This window comes from Lynx canadensis, chromosome B3 (assembly GCF_007474595.2).
Source record: "Lynx canadensis isolate LIC74 chromosome B3, mLynCan4.pri.v2, whole genome shotgun sequence".
Taxonomy (NCBI): domain Eukaryota; kingdom Metazoa; phylum Chordata; class Mammalia; order Carnivora; family Felidae; genus Lynx; species Lynx canadensis.
In genome coordinates, this window is record NC_044308.2 from 51,636,365 (window position 1) to 51,662,518 (window position 26,154).

General features: G+C 38.9%; 1 protein-coding gene across 7 annotated transcripts in view; it reads left to right on the forward strand.

Moving 5' to 3' along the window:
* Nucleotides 1–26,154, forward strand: part of MYO5A (myosin VA) — a 192,368-nt gene that overhangs the window by 132,474 nt on the left and 33,740 nt on the right. For 6 of the 7 annotated variants that reach the window (XM_030318158.1, XM_030318162.1, XM_030318163.1 and 3 more), the window contains exons 21-27: nt 3,476–3,715; nt 4,910–5,158; nt 8,376–8,469; nt 10,786–10,934; nt 15,560–15,673; nt 22,622–22,765; nt 23,022–23,075. In XM_030318158.1, the coding sequence (XP_030174018.1) occupies nt 3,476–3,715; nt 4,910–5,158; nt 8,376–8,469; nt 10,786–10,934; nt 15,560–15,673; nt 22,622–22,765; nt 23,022–23,075 (1,044 nt within the window). The remainder of the gene's footprint in view (nt 1–3,475; nt 3,716–4,909; nt 5,159–8,375; nt 8,470–10,785; nt 10,935–15,559; nt 15,674–22,621; nt 22,766–23,021; nt 23,076–26,154) is intronic. The other variant, XM_030318159.1, reaches the window with a different exon arrangement.

Sequence of the window (26,154 nt, forward strand, 5' to 3'; positions counted from 1 at the left end):
TCTAACTTTGCTTCTTTTGTCTGTCTCTTATGAGAATGCTTATGATGGATTTGAGGCCCACCCAGATAATCTACAATAATCCCCCTACCTCAAGATCCTTAATTTAACCACCTCTGCAAAGACCCTTTTCCCAAATAAGGTAACTTTCAGATTCCAGGGATGAGGATCTGAGGTCCTTAGGGGCCTTTTTTCAGCCAATTATGATGAGCTGTGAATAGGTAGAATATATGATAGATGGGCATAAGATAGTTCCAAGAACGAAACAACCTTAGAAGAATTTAACATGGTGAAAAGAAAATAAATTACATTAATGTGGTTACAGTTGTATTGATTAGAATATGATGCTTGAGACATTTTTGACAAATAATCTTTATAGCTGGCAATAATCAACATGACTATACATAATGGACACCAGATTAATCTTAATCATCATGTCTGGCAGTGTATGATTTTTATCTCTTATTTTGGCAAGGCTTTGAGTCTGTCCTTTAGGATATACTCAACATAAGACAGAAATACAGTCTGGATCTTAGAGCTCTGTGGTCGTCATCGTTAGAAGGAGCATCAGTAGGGTAATTTGAGAGACGTGTCTCTGGTCACAGACAATGCGTGAGCATGACCTAGGTCCTATTTATGTGTTTATATTTCTTATTTTGAAATAATTTTAAAGAATAAGGAAAAATGAAAGTTGATGAGACTTGAATGAGCATATTCTATAGCTCTGTTTTTTTTTTTTTTTTTAATTTTTTTTTTCAACGTTTATTTATTTTTGGGACACAGAGAGACAGAGCATGAACGGGGGAGGAGCAGAGAGAGAGGGAGACACAGAATCGGAAACAGGCTCCAGGCTCTGAGCCATCAGCCCAGAGACTGACGCGGGGCTCGAACTCACGGACCGCGAGATCATGACCTGGCTGAAGTCGGACGCCTAACCGACTGTGCCACCCAGGCGCCCCTATAGCTCTGTTTTAAAGAAAATTTGAAGACAGCTACTCTAGGTCTCTCTCTCTACGCACACCTTCTGGTGCTCTTTCTCTACAAGCATGAGCTTTCAGGGAGGGAATAGCCTTGTTAATGTTGACCTTTTTGATACAACAAACTGGTTACCCTACTCCCTGCTGCGCACTCCCCCACCATTTGCCTCAGGAACTTCTGAACTGGCTTGTGGGGCCATTGGTCTAGCAGAGGCAGGCTCTGGCCAATTCAGCTCCCACTGTGACTAGATGTGGCAGGGGTTGCAAGTTAGAGGCTAACTCACATTTAGGCCAGTAGCACCCCATTAGTGCTTCCTCTGGCTGTGTTCAGTCCAAGCTTCCCCTTCATGGGATTTGGGGATCTTAAAGGGAGAGCAGGTGTTATTTAATTTTTCTGACTCACTGATGGACATGAGATTGAGAGTGGAAGCTCTCTATTTACTGTTTCCATTTGACTAAATTTCAGAAATGGACCATTGTCTGAAGTAACGTGGAGAGAAGGAAATGGAATAGGAAAATGGCATTAATAGCTTTGCCACTGTGTGCTTTTGAGTTTTATTTTTTTTTTTTCAACGTTTATTTATTTTTGGGACAGAGAGAGACAGAGAATGAACGGGGGAGGGGCAGAGAGAGAGGGAGACACAGAATCGGAAACAGGCTCCAGGCTCTGAGCCATCAGCCCAGCCCAGAGCCTGACGCGGGGCTCGAACTCACGGACCGCAAGATCGTGACCTGGCTGAAGTCGGACGCCCAACCGACTGCGCCACCCAGGCGCCCCTGTGCTTTTGAGTTTTAAATCTGAAAGCCTTCAGTTTCCATCACTGAGTCTAACCCAGTTGGTCACTAGTCATCCGGATGAGATTAGGGGCTCCCTCAGGATTTTGATGTTCTGTGAGAGCTCAGTATGCTGGCTTCACTGCAATGTGAATCACGGCGACTGTACTGAGTGGAACCTGCAGGCTGCCTTAGCATTAGGGGAGCAGCCAGAAAGGGCGGCCTTCAATTGCCAGAGGGACTAGTAAGATCTCCTAAACACCTATGATTTTTTTGTATTTGGTCATTTAAAACTTAACCACTTATCTCTTAAATGTATTCTTTAGAATGTTACCTTTTTTTCATTGTTAAATAACCTAAAAAGAGAAGCTATTCTTTTAATGATTTTATTAAGGTACTCTCTCTTTTTGAATAGTTTCAGAGATTTTTACATATAAAAAGTTTCACAAGAGATACATTATGTCCATTTGTAATAATTGCTAATAAATACTTAGTTAGGTGTGTACATTTAAACATCATCTATATCACATAAGAGTTATCTCATTAAACCTCAAGGTCCTTGGAAGGACCTCAAGGTTTTGCTAGTTTAACCTTTCTTAAAATTCAAGAATTTTTTCCCTATCATTTCTGGAAATTGTTTATAAACTCCCTACTTGATGGTTGTTATTAACAAATTCATTTCATAAGGCAACTTTTTGTTATAAGTTGTTTGTAAATTTAGGGTAATATAATTTTTTTTAGACAATATGGTATAAAATCAAAATTAAGATTAGTTTACTTCACTTCAACTTTTACTTTTCTTTTGAAGCTTCTCCCTACTACCTTGGCATTTCCTAAGTGGATTCCAGCTACATTTGAAATAGCAATGGGAGATCCTCATTAAAATGGTATTTCTCAAATATGGCAAACAAGAGTGTTATTTTTTTGTTTCTGGGGGATAAAGTCAATAAATCAGTAACAAACTTTGCAGTGCCCCTAGCGTTGGCTTCTATAGTCAGCTTGCAGGTCATGCCTCATGTTTTCAAGCATCGACCTAATGAATGGTCATATGGTATCAGCAGTAAGGGTGTGTGGGGGGGGGGGGGGGGGGTCAGTGTTTTATTTTAATACTACAGTGTTCAATTCTTTTTGTAGGGATCACCTATTGCTAACAGAAGTCATATACCAATAAGAAACCTAATAAGGTTTTTTCTTTGTTTTTAGAATTGTTTTCCTTTTAGTATACACATACACAGCATCTATGTGTATCCTCTGCTTATCATCATTATCATCATATGTATACATATAACATATGAACATAACACAGACTTTTATATGATTCTCAAATCACCTTTCATTTTATTTATTTTGAGGGAAAGAGAGCGGGAGAGCACATGTGCACGTGAGCAAGGAAGGGGCAAAGAGAGAGGGAAAGAAAGAATCCCAAGCAGCCTGTGCACTGTCAGTGTGAAGCCCAACGCAGGCCTTGATCCCACCAACTGTGAGATGATTACCTGAGCTGAAAAAATCTGACACTTTAGCACCTGGCGCCCCTGAGTCTACTTTTTAAATCTCCTTTTAAAATAATTTTGTGCCTCCGTATATTTGTGCTATGTACAATCCATATAGCACATTGTTGGTTCAAATTTTGTATCTTTCCCTTTAGATAGTTTATGGATTCCATATAATGTTGAACCTTGAGTCCAGTCCAGGGTCTGACATTACCTGTACTTACCTCTTCTGTGCAGATGCTCCGTGAGCACAAAGCAGTTATCATTCAGAAGTGGGTCCGGGGCTGGCTGGCTCGTACCTACTACAGGAGGAGTATGCATGCCATCATCTATCTTCAGTGCTGCTTCCGGCGGATGATGGCCAAGCGTGAGCTAAAGAAGCTCAAGATCGAGGCCCGCTCTGTGGAGCGCTATAAGAAGCTCCACATCGGCATGGAAAACAAGATAATGCAGCTACAGCGCAAAGTTGATGAGCAGGTGTGTTTTATTATTTAAAAAAAAATTATTTTTCTTAATGTTTATTTTTTTCTGAGCGAGAAAGACAGACTCTGAGCGGGGAGGGGCAGAGAGAGAGGGAGACACAGAATCCAAAGCAGGATCCAGTCTCTGAGCTGTCAGCACAGATCCCACTGCAGGGCTTGAACTCATGAACCATGAGATCATGACCCGAGCCGAAGTTGGATGCTCAACTGATTAAGCCACCCAGGTACCCAACCAGGTGTGTTTTAAACAGGAGCCCTGAGAGTGGGGCATGCTTGAAGAACTCCACTGGGATTATTTTCAGCAGTATCTCCCCTTATTTTACTTTTCAGTCGCAGCAAAAAGGTAAAATAATAATGACAGTAAGGAGTACGGAAATAGTAACAAGCTTATAGGTAAGATTATGATTGCAAGGACTAAGGGAGGAAATTTACAGCCAGACCTTAATGCCCAAGAGTCATATTATACTTTATACTTTCTAAATCTCTTTTGTCATTATCATTCATTTGCATAAAGTATAATGTTCCTTTTACAGATGAGTCGTTTAGCATTGAGATGGCAAAAGAAGCAGGAAGACGTCTGTGCTTTGGGGGAGCTTACAGTCTATTTGCAGAGATAAAATTTGATTTCCTAGAGATAGTTACTAAGTAATATTTTAGCACATGCAAATGATACAATGGTAATTGGTAATATATAAATACTGAGGACAGAAAAAAAAAAAAAAAAACACACAAAAACCCAAAAAATAGAATAAAGCAGGATCCATCAGGAAGGTTTTCTGAGTGGGAGGAGTTTTAAGGTAACAAAACGATTTGTAAGTAACTTGCAATTTTGTGGCCATTTTATCATTTTTAAGAATCACTTGGGAGCATACGGCTTTTATAGAATATGGATTTGTTTTCCAAAGCAAGTATAGATGTTTCTATTTGTGGCTTAAGAATAGGAAATTAAGAATTTACTGTGGTACTTACCTTGTGACTGTGAGAAAATCACATCCATGCTACAGAATTAACTGTGCCTAATCTTCTTTTTGTATCCCTAAGAATAGGCCTTAATTGTACAGGTTGTGGTTAGATACTCTATTGTTGCTGTGATGATACAGCATGAATATGATCAATAAATAAGGTTATCTCAAAATACATTTGATGATACATATGTTTACTTATTGTTATTTATGTATATGTTTAAAAGAACAAAGACTACAAATGCCTCATGGAGAAACTGACCAATCTGGAAGGAATATACACCTCTGAGACTGAGAAACTACGAAGTGACTTGGAGCGTCTTCAACTAAGTGAGGAGGAAGCTAAGATTGCTACTGGACGGGTCCTCAGTCTGCAGGAAGAAATTGCCAAGCTCCGGAAAGACCTGGAACAAACTCAGTCAGAGAAAAAATCCATTGAGGAGCGTGCAGATAGGTACAAACAGGAAACTGAGCAGGTAGGATCTAGTTATCGTATCCCCATCTACTCCTTTCACCAAGGAAATGTGCTGTCATCATGACCTGGCCCATGTGGCTCAGTGTTGGTTTCACCTGAAGGTGAAATACAAATGTCAGTTTGCTTCCCGTTCCTTATTAGTATTTTCCAAGCATTTCTCCCACATGATGCGTCTTTTAGTAGAATCTTTTGACTCTAGTAAGATCATAGGCAAAGAAGAGAATTAAAGGCCACGTACCTACTCTCACTCTTACTTTAAATACATGGTCTGGATGAAGTGTAGACTCCTTTTTCTTCGAAAGAGTTAACATGATTAAGAAACCAATCAAACCGTGAAATGTCACTTGCTGATAGTAGAGATCTTTATGGAAACCCACATCAAGGCTGTGTTAGAAGTCCGAGAGAGAGAAATCCAAATGTCTGCACCCTGAGGGTAGCCAGGAGCTGCTGTGCAGATAGAACAATAACAAGAATGCCTGCATATTGGTGCTTCTACATTACACACATTTATATTAACTTCTATCAGAATTTTATTAAATACGGAAAACATTAAGGTTCTCAAACAGCGATACAATGTATTGTTTAAACAAAAGTACCTCAACATAAAGCTTACTTGAAAAAAGTGATAGATTTTCATAAGTTCCACTAGTATTACCATTTTTAAGTGAAAACAGATTTGACTGTTGGCTGTAACTACTGGCAAAACTCCCAGTTTCCTATGCTTTTTCTGTATTGACTTCTGAATATTAATACAGCCTATGCAGTAAAAACCTTGGAAAGAGCTACGATGCAATTCAGATAGGATAGTGTACAATCTTTCCATGGTGTTCAGGGTCTTAATAAAATACTTCCTCCTCTGTCTTTAGCAGATCTGAGTTCTGTGTACAGAAACAACAATGCCTTTAAAACACGTTATTTTGACATGATAAACTTACTCTATCAGAATTCAAATATGCATTGAAAGGGATATTCTTGAAGCTTAAGAGCTCCTTTTCATTTCCTGAGCCCACAGAAGCTTTTCAGATTCCATAGGGTATTTAGGCTTGGTAGGAGTATTCTCTTTTCCTCTTCAAAGTTAAGTTCATACCTTTCTAGTCTGAAAGAATAGCACACATGAACAGATTGAGATTTTTCCTTTCTTTTTTTTTTTTTTTTTTTATAAATAAATTTTTTTTTTTTTCAACGTTTATTTATTTTTGGGACAGAGAGAGACAGAGCATGAACGGGGGAGGGGCAGAGAGAGAGGGAGACACAGAATCGGAAGCAGGCTCCAGGCTCTGAGTCATCAGCCCAGAGCCTGACGCGGGGCTCGAACTCCCGGACCGCGAGATCGTGACCTGGCTGAAGTCGGACGCTTAACCGACTGCGCCACCCAGGCGCCCCTCCTTTCTTTTTATTTCATTATCTTCTGCTTTCCCCAGAGAGAGCTATAGGCACTAACATAAATTCTTAAAAAAATTTTTTTTAATGTTTATTTTATTTATTTTATTTTTTTTGAGAGAGAGAGAGAGAGAGACAGACAGAATGTGAGCAAGGAAGGGGCAGAGAGATACACACATCCGAAGCAGGCTCCAGGCTCTGAGGTGTCAGCACAGAGCCTGACACAGGGCTTGAACTCACAAGCTGTGAGATCATGACCTGAGCCGAAGTCCAATGCTTAACCGACTGGGCCACCCACGTGTCCCAGTAGGCACTACCATTAATTCTTTTGAGTAGAGTGTAGCGATCGAGAAGAATGAAAAAATTCCACTGTGACAGCCAGCTTTGTGGTCAGAAAAGCTACATTCCCAGCCAGGCTGATCAAGGAGCTTAGAAGGTACACTAGACCTGTGGTTTGTACCCAGGAGTGTATCAGAATGTCCTGGAGAGTTTTTAGAAAGATGCCTGGCCAAGCTCTAGGGGGGTGGCTAGGCACGTGTATTTCAAAGAAGCAGCACAGTTTACTGGTTGCACACCGCTGACAGAGCAACTTCTTTCACAAGCACATAGGGAACTCTGGCCTTTCTACTGAGAGCAGCTATTAAGGCCATATCAGTATGGAGGGAAGAGATTGAGCCATCAGAAGGAATACCTTCTGGACTGACTTCTGCTCTGGCACAGTATTCCTGTCTAACCTCCCTGGTCTTTAGGGATTATCAGTCACAGAGCCCTCTTTCTCTGTCTCTGAACTCCTGATAGTTTTCTCTTTATTATTAAAGCTATTGCTTTAACATGTGACTCTTGATTTCAGGGTCATGGGTTTGAGCCCCACATTGGGCATAGAGCTTACTTTAAGAATGAATGAATGAATGAAGCTATCACTTTAAGAGTTCCTTAAATTTATGCTTAGAGAAAAATTCAAATTTCACTCATCACAAACACATATTTATTTCAACGATGAACTGAGTAAATTATAGACTTTGCACAGTTAACCTTTGGCTTTGATTTTTGCTTCCTGGGAATCCTTATCCAACTGGGAACTAGAAAGTGAAAGGTCAATGTGTTTTGTTTATTGTGTGTGTGTGTGTGTTTCAAAATATACATATACGTAACATAAAATTTACCACTTTAACCATTTTTAAGTGTGCAGTTTTGTGGCATTAAATACTTTCACACTGTTGTAAGGCCAATGCTTAAACATGGAATAAAAGGACCAGTTTGCAACCTTGTAAAACTCTTAAAAGGAGATGAAAGGGAAATTCTCTTTCTCAAGACAGACAGCAGGGAGCTTCAGAAGGAATTCAGTGAATTCCAGAACCAAAATGCCCTTCATATCTTTCTGAACCTTCTTAATCTCTCTTAATACCTGAATCACGAGTACACATAAGTTTTGTGTTAGGCTGTTGAGGTGAGAAGGCATTATCATTCCTTCAAGAGCAAATACTTACTAGGTGTCAGGCAGTTGCTAAATGCTCAAGGTACAAAGTAAAATAACAGCAGTTATCTCCATCCTCCAGGAATTTCTAGTCTATTGGGGAAGGAAAAGTAAATCATTTATAAGGGCTGTAACAAGGGACATACAGGGTCCTGTAGGAGAGACACCCAATTGGAGGGAGTTTCCAGGCAGGCTGTCTGGAGTAATTCTTGAGCCAAGTTTGAAAGAAGACTAGATAGAACTAGGCACAGAAATGGGGCACAGAGATGTGGAAGTAAGGAGGGACTGCTGTGTGGTCTTTATATTCGGTACTGGGTGTCCTCTGTCTACTGCAGCCACCTGAGTTTATTGTTTTATTTTATAGCTGGTATCAAATCTGAAGGAAGAAAATACTTTGCTGAAGCAGGAAAAAGAGGCCCTCAATCATCTTATCGTGGAGCAGGCTAAGGAGATGACAGGTAAGGCTCGCGTGGCCATAACCTACAGTGCTTCAGCCAACCTCAGACCAACATTTTCTAAATTACAACTTTGCTTAGAGCTTAAATGTTTTAAAAAGTTGAGATTGTCATCCCTCAACTCAGGAAGTTCCAAGAGGCAAGCACAGTAAGTATTTTGTTTGATTTAGTTGGTGAACTCGTAAATCTCATCTTTCTATGTACGAATGTGAATTCATGTACAGTCACTATCATCTGCAATTAAAAAAAATGAATTGTTCTCCATTTATGATGTTACTTACGACTCATAGGATTCTATTGAATTAGGAAGAAATTGTGAGCTAATACGTATGCATGTCTATTTACTTATTTTTTGCTAAACCAATAGACATTATTCTCCCAAGATAAATTACCTTTTTTCCACCAAAAAAGAAAAAAAAAGCAACTCTAATTTTTTGAATAGAAAACTAACTAGATGTGGACATTTACTCCATTTTCCATTTGTAAGATAGATAAGAATTATGATAATTTACAAGTAGTCCACATGTAAGTAAACATGGGCTAAGAAGATGTAGATCTAAGCTATAGTAATTGGTGGTGGAAACAGGGAGAAATAAATGGATTCGAGCAAAGATACAGTATATGAAAGAATCACCAGAACATTATCCTTTTTGATGTGGTATTCAAAAAAGGGATAAAAATTTTCTAAAGTTTTGACATGAGCTATTTCAACAATAATGATGTGTTATTACTAATGAGTAAAATAAGGGGGAAAATACTTGTTTATGAATAAAATTAATGAGATCAGTTGTTAGAATGTTAAATTTTGGATGTCAGCTGGGGCCTCTATATAGAGATGTCCTAAAAACAAATTGAGATTAAAGATTAGAGACAGAAAGAAATAGGCCTTAAGGTACCATTAAAGCTATGATGGTAAGAGAGCCCTCTGTGCCTTTTCCCCTACCACCTCCTCCCTAAAAGCGACTAATGTAAAGAAAAGAGAAGAAATCTGAAATTAAACTTTATAGGATGTCCACAGGTAAAGGATAAGGTGAAGAAAAGAAACCAGAAAGGAAAATTGATAGGAGAGATTGAAACAGTCACTGAAGACATGGAAAGAAGGCTACTAGGATGCAGAATGTAATGGAAAGATCCAGAATGATGAGAATACTTCTGGGAAATTGTAAAATGTTACTTGAAATTGGATGAGAAGAACAAAGAAATAACATTGGATTTGCCTAGGGAAAATTTCTTGGTAGCCTCAGGCAGCTTCTGCAAACTGGTAAGAACAAGACAATTTATAGAATGTCATAGGGAGAAGAGATTCTTTCACTCATTCATTTACACATTAGTAGAGCCCTACCTTAGGGAAGCACTGTAGTGGGCACCGGGGAAGCAGTAGAAACCAGGCACTTGCGGCCCTTGCCCTTATGATAGAGCTGATGGGGAAAGAAATGGTGAAGCCATCGAAGCAAGCAGGGCAGATTAAGGTCTAGTCACAAAGCATGAGGATAAAGTGGGCCATATAAATATTAGGAAGCTTAATACATTTATAAATGTGACTGGTTGACTCAGTGAGTTAAAACATACAGCTGAGATCTGTGGCTTTTTTACATTGCTTTATTTATAGTCAGGGGCTCGTCTCCAGTCTCCAGATGACATCCCAGGCAAATGCAAGCTGCTGGCAACAGAGCGAGCAGAATGGGGTGGTAAACGGAAAGTTCAGGGTGCCCCCCGCAGCACACAGGAGAAGTAACCACACACATGACCAGACATGGGGATCTTATCTGGTTAGAATTGGGAGAGTAATAGGACTGGGGGCGGTTCAGCATGCTGGAAAACATAAGATCTCAGCCTGGGGACTGAGGTGAGCAGAGAGTTGACTGTAGCAAAGGATAGCTGTGTTCCTTGAGAGTTTGCCACTCCCTCAGAGATCTGAGAACTATCTCTGACTTTTTGACAGAGTACACTAATTTGGACAAAAGAATTTTGTGATAGCCTGAAACAGAATATTGGAATAAAAAATAAATACAGTACTTTAGTTACTAGACAATGACTAGTAGAAGTTTATCAAGGATGTGCCATAACCAGTGAATGAAGTAGTGGCATTGAATCCATAGTATATGGAAGAACTCAGTAGATGATTGTTGTTATTAACAAACAATTTCATTTTTTTGTCATGGTATTTTCTCTTTCCCTACATTCAATAAGATACTTTTCATAGATCATGGTGGTAAAAAAAAAATTCTTTGCAGAGAAGCTGGGAGTCAGTGTAAATGTTTGTACTCTTGAATTTTGTAGAGCCATCTTTATTATGCTTTTCTCTCTTCTTTCTTTCAGAGACTATGGAGAAGAAGTTAGTAGAAGAAACAAAACAACTGGAACTCGATCTTAATGATGAAAGGCTGAGATATCAGAACCTTCTGAATGAGTTCAGTCGCTTAGAAGAACGATATGATGACCTCAAGGAAGAGATGACTCTGATGGTAGTGAGTCAAACACTTGATTTTTTTTTTTTAATGAAAAAATTTAAGCACTTATAAAGGCAGATAGAATAGTGGAATGAATCCCCGTGTACTTCATGTACTTATTACCCAATTCCAAAATGGCCGACACACTTCTACCCCGACTCTATCCCTCCTTCCCACCCTATCCAGTGGATTGAGTTGTTGTAGAGAAGATCCCACAAATCATATAACTTTATTCATAAATACTTTGCAAAGTCAAACATTTTAAAGACTGGACTGTAGGTTAGTATAAAGTCATATAGCTGGACTTCATTTTATGTATTGGATGACTTCATGTAAAATTTGCATGTAAAGCAAATATTTATATAACTGAGTATTTCCTTCACTAGTTTTTGTTGCAGTTTCAAAGATATATTCCTACAAAAGGAAAGTTCAGCCTCTATTTGTAACAAATTATTTCATCTATTTCAAGAACTCTTCTGCATCTACCAATGTATCTTTTATACTTTTAATAGTTTCTCACAGCCTCTTACTTCTACTTATCTTGCTGTCAGGAAACAAAGAGTTCCCTAGCTCTCTTGTTCCCTGTAGGTGCCAGCCTTGAAGGTAACCTGATGGTACCCGTGGCTAGAAATGCTCTGAAATGTGTCTTATAAAAAACAAGGTAATCAGATATCTGTGGCAGAGAATGTTTGCTTCAAATTTTGCCTTTATCTGTACCCTTTGACAATGTTTTTTAAATATGACATTTAACAAGGGAAAATAAAGGAGATTATGTAACATACAAAAAAAAATGAAATAAATGTATCACCTTGAAGATGAGAAAATCTGGTCTCAAAGAGGTTAAAAAAGCTAATGTGAATGCCAGTTGGACAGTTATTTCAAACCTTGCTACTCTATCCTGATTTGAACGTGGCAAAGAGAAACTATAAGAGTAGGTCACCATTATCCTTATCATTGACAAATCAAAAGGAGCCTCATTAAATCTTGTCTTCCGTGCTCTCCCTGCTGCAATCTTCCTCCTTTACATTCTCCCATCTTTAGCTTTCCCTAGAGTCCTTTTCCTCTGTCTTTGAATATCATGTTCCCCAGAATTCCATTCTTGGGTGTATTTTTATCCTATTTTCTAGATAACTGTGCCAGCGTTTATGGTTAATTTATGCTTTGGTTAGCACTAAGCTTTGTGTCCCATGAGGTGCTTCTGAAGACACTAGTTACTTGAGATGTTAAGAAGTGGCATTGGGAAAAGAAATGATTGAGGTCAAATAAGTGTGAGAACCACATTTATCTCTGTTGAAAGAGAGATAAACAAATTTTTTTCTCCCTCAGAATTTCTGGGATTCTTTAATACTGCATGTCTTGTGAACCTCAGAAAATAAAATGAGACAAGCATGTGCCACGTGTACATCACTTTCTGAGCACATTCCTGGAAATGTCTAAAAAAAGACCCTCCAGTAATGGCCATCCTCCAGCAACTTAGCAGGGCTATTCCTTCCTGCTGAGCAAGTCTCTGCCTGCTACCCATTCTGTTCCCAGAAGTGCTGTGGAAAAAGGAAGATGTAATCAAGTTCCAGGGACAGTTTAGCTGCTTAATTTCTTATTTCTCAGCTTATAACCCTCTCTTTTGTATGCCGATGACTCATTGTCCTTCCTTTTGGGTAACAAAATGGTCAGAAGGAGGGAAAAGGAAAATAGCAGAGGAAGGAAGATGAGAATCTACTTGCTTCCTACTCAGCTCTTCATTAGGTCCCCTTTCCTAGTTCCAGACATAGTGAAGATTGCAGTCTTGGTAGAAAATATTTGCCAAGAATTGCAGAGAATTAAAAAATGGACTTTATAATTTAGGAATAAATAAATAATAGCAATATCTTATTTTAATGTTTAGGTAGGGACTTCGCAACTAACAGATGGGTACTCGGCTAATCTATCATTGACACTGTTCTGCAGATGCAGCTCTCACTGCCGTAATGCTTAGGAAGCATTTATGGTAAATAGACTCCTCAAATGGATGGCAGGAAACTTTAGGGAGGGGGAATTGAAAGACTGCTTCAGCGCTTCTGGTAACCTGTGATACATGGGCCAAAGTTAATGGCACTGATTACCAGTGATTACTAGATTTGTTGGCCCTGGTACCAAGAAGTGTTGTCGGATTTTTCTCCAGGAACATTCAGTTGTAGAGCAGAAGGAAGAAAATACTAAACCCAGGGCCAAGGAAATTCAAGCAGACAGTGAAAGGATAATGAGGCAATGGAATACAGGCTTGTGAAGTGTTTAAAGATAAATTCATTCCAAGTAAGGAGGGAGTCCTGCGTGTCAACCGTGGGGTCGTTAATCTTGACGAAGGGAGTAAGACAGGTCCAAGAAAAGAAGGAATTATTGGAGAAATGACAGATAAGAGGAGGCATGAGATGCAGATCTTGAAGGAGCACTTGATGATCAAGTAGTATGTTTGTCCTTGTAATTGAATAGCATATGGACTAAAAACTTGGGGAACAAAAGGCAATGCATGAGGGAGTTGTTGCATTACTTCAGAGTCCTAACAATTATGGCAACATCAGTTAACATTAATTGAATCCTTGTTACGTGCCAAAAACCATGCTCTTTACTTGCGCTATCTTATTTAATCCTCACATAAACCCTCTTAGGTAGATAATATTATTATCTACCTTTTTCTGATAATGAAGGTGAGGCCTGGAGAAGTAAGGGACAAGAAAATGGCAGACCTGGAATTCCTACCCAGCTCTCTCCTATAGACTCAGAGCATTTAACCACTGTCCTGTATACAAAAGTTACGTTAAATCACAGACATAGCATTGCTTCTATTCATACCTTAAGCTATTTGTTGTTTGGTAATACATACATGAGGAAAAATAGGGGTCTAACTCATCTTTAAATAAGCTTATTAAAACCCTTTGTCTCCGTATTTATATGGACCTGGGTTTTTGTTGGTTTTTTTTTTTAAATGTTTATTTATTTTTGACAGAGAGACAGAGTATGAGCGGGGGAGGGGCAGAGAGAGAGGGAGACACAGAATCTGAAGCAGGCTCCAGGCTCTGAGCTGTCAGCACAGAGCCCGATGCGGGGCTCGAACTCACGGACCATGAGATCATGACCTGAGCCGAAGTCGGACGCTCAACCGACTGAGCCACCCAGGCGCCCCTGCACCTGTTTTTCTTAATGACACAACTAATTAATAAACAGTGTCCCATACACCTGTTGGCTGGGGCTAGGAACTTTAAGGTTGCCGGTGTATGTAAACAGAAAGTAAATCTGAGTGCCTTTGACTTTATGTGGAGTGATTGTCCCCTTTAGGGTGGATCCTAGCTGCTAGCTAGTTTCAGAAGTTCTGGTGTTCTTGGATCTTCCTTATGCACCAGAGTACCGGTTGCGGTGGCCTGGAGACTTTCAACTGCCCCTGGATGCTGGCTTTCCTTTAGTCACGCAGTTGGGTCTGTTCTCTATAAGCTTGGTTATGGGAGAGAGAGAGAAGCAAAGAAGCTCTTTGTGGCTTCTGGCTCTTCCTGCAGCTGGGGGAAGGAGTAAAGGAAATTGGACAGATGAAAAGTTTCCAGAGGTCTTTCTGGACATTTTCACCTCTTCTGAGGTTGGGGGCGTGGGGAACACCCCAGGAGTGAGGGGTACAAAACCGAGCCTTTTTATTCCTTCTTTCTTCAAGTCATTCTCTAACCCTTTCTCCTACACGAAGGAACAGACTGTAATTGCTTAACTTGTTTTCCATCAGCTTTCTGAATGCTAATCTCATAGGTACCACATGTCATAGAAATGTCACTTGGACTCCCTGAATCAGTAACTTCAGGACTTCAGAGGATTCTTGGAACAGCTTTCTTACCTCTCCTGTACTGCTCACACTTCCCACTGCTGACTCCAGAAAATCAACTCCATGCACAAAAATGGCAGAATTTATAGTCACCTATGTAGAACCCCTCTCTTTTTTTCCACTTATGCTCAAATACAGTGCAGGAAAATGATTATGCTTTAATTAAACATATTTCATTAGCTTTTTACCAAGTTTTATGTAATTGCAACACTGAAGTCAGTGTTTGGGTACTGAGGTGTTATACCTACACTTCACCCAGTGTGACTGGCTACTCACAACTTTAAAAACCCAAAAGACGGGGCGCCTGGGTGGCGCAGTCGGTTGAGCGTCCGACTTCAGCCAGGTCACGATCTCGCGGTCCGTGAGTTCGAGCCCCGCGTCGGGCTCTGAGCTGGGCTGATGGCTCAGAGCCTGGAGCCTGCTTCCGATTCTGTGTCTCCCTCTCTCTCTGCCCCTCCCCCGTTCATGCTCTGTCTCTCTCTGTCTCAAAAATAAATAAACATTAAAAAAAAAAAAACAAAAAACCCAAAGGGGACTCTGCTAATAATCACAGATGATTTTCATTTGAGTATTTGGTTTTGTGTTCTTGTCATGCCCTGATGGTGCATCTTTCTCTTTCTTTGAAGAGTCCAGAAAATGACCTTTTTGTAAAGGTTTGGTAAGGACAACATGGAACATCGTATTTGGGCATGAGAACAGCAAGTCAGTGAGTGGGGATTAGAACCAAGTTAAGGTGGATGCTGTCTTAAGTATGACTTAACTTTTTCATTATGTTGTGTTAATTATTCTTGGTTTATTTGCCTTGCAGAATGTGCCTAAGCCTGGACACAAGAGAACAGACTCCACTCATAGCAGCAATGAGTCTGAATACACCTTTAGCTCTGAAATTGCAGAAACTGAAGATATGCCATTGAGGACAGAGGTACATTTTAGACACCAGGATGTGACCATGCTGTTATTAACAGAGAACATTTCCATTGTGGGGCAGACCCTATTTGCCCTTAAATGTAACAATCGTTTCAAACTATACTCATAAGTGACTAATGGGTACTTAATTAGCTTATAAATTATTACTTATATTTTCCTATATGTACTTGCTTACTTACTACATATATTTTGTTGTCAATAGACATCTTAACTTTTCATGTAATTTTGATGACCAGATTTTTTTCTTTTACAGTTCCCTTCTACATCTTAACATACCCTATTACAAAAAAACATAGCCTGACATGAATTTATTTCAGACTGAGGTCAATTGTTTTGTCCTTGAATATTATAAATAACCAATGTCCAAGAGTTTAGCAAATCTGCTGCCTCTGTTTGATGACAGTTTTTACCAAAATAATTTTTTTCCACAAAAATGCAAGAAAAATAGCTTATAAATCTGCCTTACTGTTTTGTGTTATGGGGTATGAAACCAAAATGACACATTACCGTAACTCCAAGAGTATGGTGACTTTAAGTTAGATTTTTGCCAAACTAATTCTCAGATCTTCTTTTCAAATGTGATGTTAGTTTCACTAATGGATAATTCAGGCACAGCTCTTCTATTTTTATGTCATATTCTGAGAAAATGGCCAAGTCAGAAATAGACTGCTTCTGGCAGAACAGCCAAAGAAAATTGAATGATTCTTTCCTTTTTTGTCTTGGTTTTACTCAGGAATGAATTTTCTGCCATCTAATTGTGTTCATTTAAAGGAAATATGTCATATAGTTGGAATCTATACATACAAGAAGCCTAAGTTAACTGATCAAAGGTCACAGCTTATAAGTGGCAGACCCGGCATTCAAACTGAGGCTGGTCTGTTAGGAGCTCCATTCTTTACTTCCTCCCATCCGGGGACTTTACACTGCAGTTCCCCAGTGCCATTTCTGTCTATAGCTAACATTAGTCTGGGGACCATTGATAACAGCAGTCTGGCCACTGTGTAGCAGAATAGAGGTGGTTCCAGTTATTCGTTGCCATGTAACAAGCCATCCCAAACTTTGGTGGCTTCAAACAACAGCAATTTATTATTGTTCAAAACTCTTTGAATATTGATTGGGTGGTTCTTCTGCTCCACATGGTGTCAGTTAGAGCACCTCCCAGCCTTAGCTCGGATGCTGAGGTTTTCTTCCTTGGGCTTTTCCATGTGGTTTCTCTATTCAGCAGCATGGCAAATAGGTTCTAAGGATGTAAGAGCAAAAGATGCCCGGGCTCTTAGGGCCAGGCCCAGAACCAACATCGTGTCAATTCTGCCACACTGTATGGTCATAGCAAATTACAAGACCAGCCCAGACTCAGGAGAAGGAGAATAGACTTCATCTCTTTTTATTTTTTTAAACATTTTTTTTTTAATAGAGCTTGACGGTGGGAGGTGGGGTGTGGCACAGGGGGAGAGAGAATCTTAAGCAGCCTCCATGCTCAGTACGGAAACCCGTGACCCTGGGATCATGACCTGAGCTGAAATCAAGAGTTGGACGCTTAACCGATTGAGCCACCCAGATGCCCTAGACTTCATCTCTTGATAGGAGAAAAGACATTTGTGTTGGGAGGAATCATTGGTAGCTATCTTTGGAGACTACCACAAAGTTAGACTTTGAAGATTTCAAAATTACAGCCTCTGAGCCTCTAGTGGATATGAAGGTTTTAGGATTGCATGCAGTTGGTCTTAATGGGAGTACTCATTCCCAGCAGTCTGAGGGAAGTATGTTTACAAACTGTTGGCTTCAGTGCAATACCTCTTGAGCAGCTCCTGCAAGGGAGAGGAAAGCCATGACAGAAAAGGGTGTTTTTGCTGCAGATTATTTTGTATTAAACTCAGGGCCAAGAGGCATCTTATTGATAGTTTTTCTTGAGGACATTATGTTTTTAATCTCAAAAACTCTTCTGTGCTTTACCTAATTTTTCTACTCTTTTCAAGTTTTGTCCAAATTCTTCCAGATTTGAGGGGAGGGGTAACCTTTTTGTTTCTAATTCTCACCTATATTCTGCTGAATCTTTTCCCAAATAAGAGTTATTTTAGGGGCACCTGGATGTCTCAGTCAGTTAAGCATCTGATTCTTTTTTTTTTTTTTTTTTTTTTTTTTTAAAGTTTATTTATTTTTGGGACAGAGAGAGACAGAGCATGAACGGGGGAGGGGCAGAGAGAGAGGGAGACACAGAATCGGAAACAGGCTCCAGGCTCTGAGCCATCAGCCCAGGGCCCGACGCGGGGCTCGAACTCTCGGACCGCGAGATCGTGACCTGGCTGAAGTCGGACGCTTAACCGACTGCGCCACCCAGGCGCCCCAAGCATCTGATTCTTGATTACTGCTCATGTCATGACCTCACGATAGTGAGCTGAGCACAGAACCCACTCTCTCCTTCTTCTGTTTCCCTACTTGAGTGCATGTGCTGTCTCTCTCTCTCTCTCTCTCTGTCTCTCTCAAAAAGTAAAAATAAATTTAAAAAACAGTTATTTTAGAGTGGGATTTAGTACTTTGCTCATCTCTTTTGAATAATGAAGTATGAATTGTGCTCCAGAAATCACAGACAGATCTGGAGCATTGTATATTGTCCTTCACATGCACTGACCATTAGCAGTAGGTCGTGCACCTGGAAATCTTCTCTCACTAATAGGAAAGACTTTTCACTGAACTAGTCATCTTGTTCCTTGTGACTAAGTACGTGCATTTGAAATGTAGCCGGCTCTGGTTAGAAAGGCTATCTTGAACATTGGACCGACTACTATAACTCTCCTTCCTGGAACTGAGTCCATAACTTTAGCCTCAGTCTCTCTGTGCCTCAGTTTCCTCATCTGTGAATTGATATGCTATTATTATTATGTTACTTTATAGTAAGTTGATAATTGAGGTAATTCTTAGAAAGCACTTGCAATGGTGTTTGGTACCTAGTAAGTGTTCGATAAGTCCATGTTTTTGTTCTTATCAACAGGCTTCCAGTGAATATCCTACAATTTTGATGAGGTATGGTCAGGATCAGAAGGATAGAAATCTAGGGGTGCCTGGGTGGCTCAGTTGGTTGAGCGTCCAACTTCAGCTCAGGTCATGATCTCACTGCCCGTGAGTTTGAGCCCTGTGTCGGACTCTGTGCTGACAGCTCAGAGCCTGGAGCCTGCTTCAGATTCTGTGTCTCCCTCTCTCTCTGCTCCTCCCCCACTCATGCTCTGTCTCTCTCTCTCTCTGTCAAAAATAAATAAACATTAAAAAAATTTTTTTTAATTAAAAAAAAAAAAGAATTAATGTCTTTCTATCTTTGCCAAACCTGTGATTTGTTGTTCACGAGTCAGGCTGTCACCTCCACTGCTGTTTCCCTCTGGAGAGCCCACCTCAGCTCCACTTCTGTGCAGCCCTCCCACATGTGCATCTTCATTGTCAGGTGTTGCATTCTCTTGGAAACTTGGCTTCTCCTTTCTTGGTAGCCATTGACAAATAACCCCAGTTCTGCTTCTGCCCTTGAGCTTCCTCACACATGTCAAACCCAGGGAAAAGGTCACCATAACTTTCTCAGCTGTTGTTAGCAATAATTCCAGAATGACTGCAGACCTACGGTGGTAATTTTATGAATAAGTTCTCTTGTCTTCCTCATTTTCCTCAGATGAGAGACTGTTATTTTTTAGGTCAGTTTCAAAGCTTCACTCTCTCAGAAAAGCTCTGGATGACAAAGTCCTTTCTGAGGAAGGAAAGCAAAGCAAAACCCCAGAAACCTCTGAGCCAGATGGCCCGTTCTTCCTTTTTGCTCATGTGGTGTAGAGAAGACAAATGGTATCTCTTTGACTAGATATGTCATTAGGGCTAAGAATGGACACCATGCAGAGCACTCCTAAATAATTACCAGTCATTATGCCTCAAGCAGTTTTGTGTTCTTTCATTTCCTATTTTAATATTCCTATCTATAGAATTTTGCTTTTATCTAGCAATCAACTAATCCTTTATGTAGTATTTGGTAATATCTGAAGAGTTACCCCGTCCCATTTTAATAAGAAGATCCCTTTTACTTTCTTATTTATTTTTTTAATGTTTATTTTGGAGAGAGAAAAAGAGAGAGAGAGAGAGAGAGCACACAAGAGTAGGGGAGGGGCAGAGAGAGAGGAAGACACAGAATCTGAAACAGGCTCCAGGCTCTGAGCCGTCAGCACAGAGCCTGACGTGGAGCTTGAACCCATGAACTATGAGATCATGACCTGAGCTGAAGTCGAATGCCCAACCGACTGAGCCACCCAGGCGCCCCAAGAAGATTCCTTTTAAATGAAAATGCCCATTCAAGGCTGAAAGGAATGATTCCCAAATGATGACATTTTGAGTACAATGAGTGAAATATTATACTCATTGTGAGGTAAAGTCTTTTATTACAGTGTAAAAAAAGATTAAATAATTAAAATTTTCAGGTACACATACATCATTAATAGATGAACAAACATTGAAAACACATGAATGGAATGTTTACATTGTAAATAAGCTAATATACAAGTGTTTATGGGATGTATAGAAATGAGTTTTTATATGAAAGTGTGTAATAATTTCGTGTTCAGGCAGGATGTTATGTCTGTTCTGCTAAGTCAGGACAAACTTTATGGTGAATACCATATACCTAAACTTTTTCTTACTGTTGAACATTAACATTGCAAGAGTGGACAGTAAGCAAAAATCCAGGTCTAACTAGTTTGTGGGTAAATGACCTTGATAGTCTACATATAAATGCCCCACTTCTTAGTTTAATTAATTCTTCTTAGATGTTTTTTTACAACTGGAATAACACTGAATTTGACACTACTGACAATTCACAAAAGACCGAAGATAACTAATGAATATAAAAATGATTCAACCTTATCAAAAGATGAAGAAATATAAATTAAAACTATACTTAAATACCACTTTTGGTCTATCAATTGAGCCTTTTTTTTTTTTTTTTAAATCCTAACCATCATTGTACCAGGCAAGGTGTTGGTTGCTTGATGGAAGTGTAAGCTGGTCCAACCAAGTTAGCAGACTTTAAAACATTAATATTTGGATATTTATGTACTAGGATATTTATTTTAGTATATTTCAATAGCAAACGATTAGAAACAACTTCAGTGCCCATCAGTAAGGTAATAGATAATCAAATGATGGTACACATGTCAATATAGCTTTTGAAAATTATGGTTTCAAGTATCATATTCTATATTTGGAAAACATTTGTGATACAATGCTAAATTTAAAAGACAATACAAAATTAGAATGAAAATATTCCAATTACTTAAATCTATAGAAAAAAGACTGGACAGAAATTGTAGGTTTTTTCTGGGTATGTGATTAAGGCTTTGTTTTTCTTCTTTGTACTTATTTCCTAAGCTTTCTTCATAAGCTTATTTTGCTTTTACATCAGAAAAAAAATTGTTTTAATTGACAATTTGAAATATAAGATTTACTAATCAGTTAAGAATCACACTTTGACCATTTAATTAAGTTATTGTTACTGTTTTCTCTCTTTCTAACACAAAGAGACTCTTTATCCTCTCCATTAAATCCAATGACACAATTCTTTCTCTTCTTACCTCAACTAAAAATTCAAACCTGAAGTAAACCAGGTAAATCACCTATGTCATGATCAGAACTTCCGTGGTAGTGGTTGGTAATTCTTTCCCTTTGCTCACCTTTAGTTAGTGTCTCTTTATTTACACATAGTAGTTCTCACTATGAGTCTGTTTTGGAACCAATTGATGTACACTTCAAATGCTACTCGGTTATATTTCACTTTACTAAGAGCTATACATGTTTTAGTTTTTCGCTTTTCTCTGTCTGATCTCAATATATTTATGGTATCACCTTTTCACAAATCATTTTTCCTAAATAGAAAAACATGTCATGCTCATTATAAACAATTCTAATATAGAAATGTGTAAAGTAGTCAGGGCGCCTGGGTGGCTCAGTCAGTTAAGCCTCCGACTTCAGCTCAGGTCATGATCTCATGGTTTGTGAGTTCGAGCCCCATGTTGGGCTCTCTGCTGACAGCTCAGGGCCTAGAGCCTGCTTTGGATTTTGTGTCTCCTTCTCTCTCTACTCCTCCCCTGCTCACTCTCTCTCTCTGTCTCAAAAATGAATAAACATTAAAAAAAGAAAAGAAAAGAAATGTGTAAAGTAGAAAATGAAACTTTCCCGTAGTACCTCCCATTCTCCAAGATAACCATTGATGACCTTTTCGAATTTTGTATGCCATGTGCTAGATATATTTAAGAGTCACATGCATTTATTTGTTTGTTTTTGTAATGAAAATAAGATAATAATATAAATACCCCTACAACTTGTATATTTCGCTTAATGCTTTTATCTAGGACATATTTATCCACTCATGTATATCTATTTCTTTTTTTTTTTAACAGCTATAAAATATTTTATAGTGTGGTTATACTATGATTTAAGCAACTCTTGTATTGACATTCAGGGGTTTTTTGCCCATTTTTTACAATTGCAAAACATGCTGCAATGAACATTTTTTTCTATATATTTTTGTGTACCTGTATAAGAATCTCTGCAGGATTAATTCTTAAACACATATTGCTAGGTTAAAGGGTATACACATTTAAATTTTAATAAGTGCAGTTACCTTGCCCTTTTACAAGGCCTACTTATACTTCCATCAGTATTATATAAGACGCTGTTACTAACACATGGCATTCTCAATCTTTCCAGTCTTTGCCAATCTGACAGGGGAAAGTAGTGCTAATTGTTGCTTAGTTTGCATTTCTCTATTCATTAGCTAGGTTGGATGTGTTATTTATATACTTTTTCGCCATTTATTTTTCTTCTGTAAGTTTGCTCTTTTTTTTTATTGGACTGTTCATTTTTTTCCCATTGGCTTGTACATCTTCTGGATCATCTTGACCATCTTATGATTTCTGGGGTTTAGGAGCCAAGTGAGAAGAAGGTACCTCTGGACATGTCATTGTTCCTCAAGCTCCAGAAGCGGGTCACAGAGCTGGAGCAGGAGAAGCAGGTGATGCAGGATGAGCTGGACCGCAAGGAGGAGCAGGTGCTCCGCAGCAAGGCAAAGGTATGCAGTGCTCCTCCAGCCCAGGGCTAAGGGCAAATTGAGCTCTGAGCCTGGGACTTTATGTGCAAGTCTGCAATCTCTTCTTTAATGGAAACCCTGCCCAGAAGTACTTTATCTAAGCAGAATTTGGTTCATTTAGTGAGGGCTCAACTCTCCTCACTATTTTCTGTGGAGCAAGGAAATATTCTGGGTAAAAATGTGACAATTAAAATATAACTACTTATTTATAAAGTTTTTAACTTTACATTTTCCCTAGGAAGAAGAAAGACCACAAATTAGAGGCGCAGAACTGGAATATGAGTCACTCAAGGTAATGGGAAGTTACTGCTCAAGGCTTTGAATATCTTGTTTTGGCAAATAATCTGCTCAGAGCTTCTGTTTTTCTTACAGAATGTCCTTAAGGGCACCAGAAGTCCTAGCTTCAACCTTATTCAGGCCTTACTTCTAGCCTTGTGTTGTTCCTTTTTGTAGATTCTATTTCACATAAGCTAGAATTGAGTCCAAGCAGATCAGGAGCAGTAGCTGCCATTTGAGGCTATGGATTCTAGCGTCAGACTGCGTGGGTTCAAATGCCAGATCTGCCACTATATGGCTGTGTATAAGTGATGTATCTTTTCTGTGCCTCACTTTTCTCATCTATAAAATGGAGATAATGGTAATATTTATATTATAAGGCTGTCTGAAGATTATGTGAAGTAATCCAGTAAACTGCTTAGGATAATGCCCAGCACATAGTTAAGTACCCAGCGAATGTTGGTTGCTATCATTATTATCATCATTTTTAAATGCCTATACTTTATGTATTAGCTCTAATTCTTACAGTAATCTTAGAGCTAATATGTACTTTAGTATGCAAAGTATATATTATGTAAAGTACATATTAGCTCTAATTCTTAGAATAATACTGCAAGTGAGTATTTTAGTTCCCATTTTACAGATGAGAAAATTGAGGCTAAGAGATATAAATAACTTCCCTGAGATCACCCCACTAGAAACCAACAGGAACAGGATTTGAACATAGTTATCTTTGGCTCCAAATTCCGTACTCTAACCACCAAACCCCACTGAAACTACGTATTTGTAGAGGAAGATAACTAGGTATTAGTTTGCTAGGTATTACAGTAGAAACCTATTCTGTTTTATTTTTTAGAAACTGTTGCGAGGAGGAAAATGAAGGTAAAGAATTGTCTTCTCAATGGTTAAAGGCAATGTCTATCTAGCAGGCACTCTGTGTCCCAGAGCAGTTAAACACAAGAAAAGGCTCTGATTAAGAAGGAACAGGAGTTCTTAAAATACAAAGCATCTTGGGTAACCCAAGAGTTGAGATTTAAAACAAACAAGAGCGTATTTCTTGATAAAGGATAGATGTACTTGGAGAGCCTGGCTGACTTAGTCGGCGAAGCCTGCGACTCTTGATCTTAGGGTCACAAGTTTGAGCCCCACGGTGGGCATAGAGTTTACTTTAATTAATTAAAATTAGTTAAATTAAATTAAATTAAATTAAAATCAGGGTAGGTTGTGCTTCACTCAGCTCCTTCCTTTGCTTTCCAGAATCAGAACCTTGTCAGCCCTGTGAAGTTTGGGCTATCAGGCTATCAGCTATCAAAACACCCCCAGCTTTAAAATTTTTTCTAGGTTATTAATCAGGTTATTAGTCTTAAATTTCTTTTTCTCAGACATTTTCTGCCTATGTTTATTTTTTACTGTTTTCTCCTCTTGTGAACTATATTCTAGAATAGCTAGAAAACTATAGCAAGGTTTATGATTATAACCAAAGCTAAGAATTAGAAAAGCCACAAAATAGCATAAGGAAACACATTATTTTAAAGCCTTTATGTGTATTTGAGAATTCCTAGGGTTTCCCTAAACTGTCATGAGGGTTTTTGCATTATTGTTTTTTTTCAGTAATATTACTTCAATCTGGTCCTGATACGTTATTTCCTAATACTGTGATGTGGAACATAATTTACATTAGTAGGACCTGTCCTCTGTGGATTTGCAACTTCCTACAGCCCAGAACTGGTGGCTACTGCTTCCTTTTAAGGCTGCACATCTAGGTGTAGAGAATCCCTGCCCAGCCCACAGTTTCTTTAGCAGCCCTCCCCTTGAAGGCAGTTAGAATTCTTCCACTGACCTTTAATAAACACTTTACTGATAATACCTCGTATTTGCTTTACAGTTTGAAAAGTTTTTCCTACACTTTATCTTAGTCATTGTCACAACTTCTCAGATAAGGTATTTCCTTTTTAAAGCATGCTTAGAACATTTAAGAGATTTGCTATCAGGTGGGTAGAACCTGATCTTGAATACCAGACAGTAGGAAACTTTCTAAATACCCTAGGTTCGTAGCATCATTTGTTTGAAAATTAATTCTTACCAAAAAAATGTAGTATTTTAAAATACCCTGAAGAGTAGGTGATGGGCATTGAAGAGAGCATCTTTTGGGATGAGCACTGGGTATTGTATGGAAACCAATTTGACAATAAATTTCATATATAAAAAATAAATAATAAATAAATAAGCAAACGTTAAAAAAATAAAATAAAATAAAATACCCTGAAGAACCTTTTGCCCTTTCTAAATTATAAAATGAATAAATCTACTGTTCCTTCAGTAATAGCACTACTTGTGACAGTACTTATGTTTTCGAAGAGAAAAAAGGGTGGCACCAAAGAGTCATCTCTATTATCCTGACTCTTTTGCCTTTTGTACCCTTTGTCTAAAGGACTAACTCACAATATGGGTCATAGAAGACAAGGATCATATGGGATGGGATGGCACAGGCCCATGGAACGTAGGATTGTCATCTCCAGATCACACAAAAATGGACAAATAAAGACATTCTCTGTGGTATGTTAAAAATGGGGCCCAGATCATAAAGTTCCCAGGGATTAGCTTGGTATTTCTCAAAATGTGCTCCCTGGGCCAGCAGCATCAATATCACCTGGTGACTTGTTGGAGGTGCATATTTGTGGATCTCACACCCCAGGGGTGTGAATCAGAAACCCCAAGGGTGAGGCCACACAATCTGTTCTTTAGGTGATTCTGATGCACTTTAAGGTTTGGGAAGCACAGCATCAGACCTTAGTGTCCAAGTAAAGACATTCATATTTTCTCTTGTAGAAAGGAGCAATATGAATCTGATTACCAGGTGGTGGGAGACTGGGGATAGGAAGGCTCATTCATTTTCACTTAAGAATAGATTACATCATGAAAGAAAGCATTATATATTCTATAGTAGAAAAAAAAGACTATAAATTGTTTTACTGTAACATGTTGACAGGTTTGGTATGGTGCTACAAACCCAAGGTAGTTGCTCTGGAAGAAACAATAAAATATTTTGTCTTTGACACCCAGAACTGTCTCATTTCCACTGTTGTAAGGCCTTA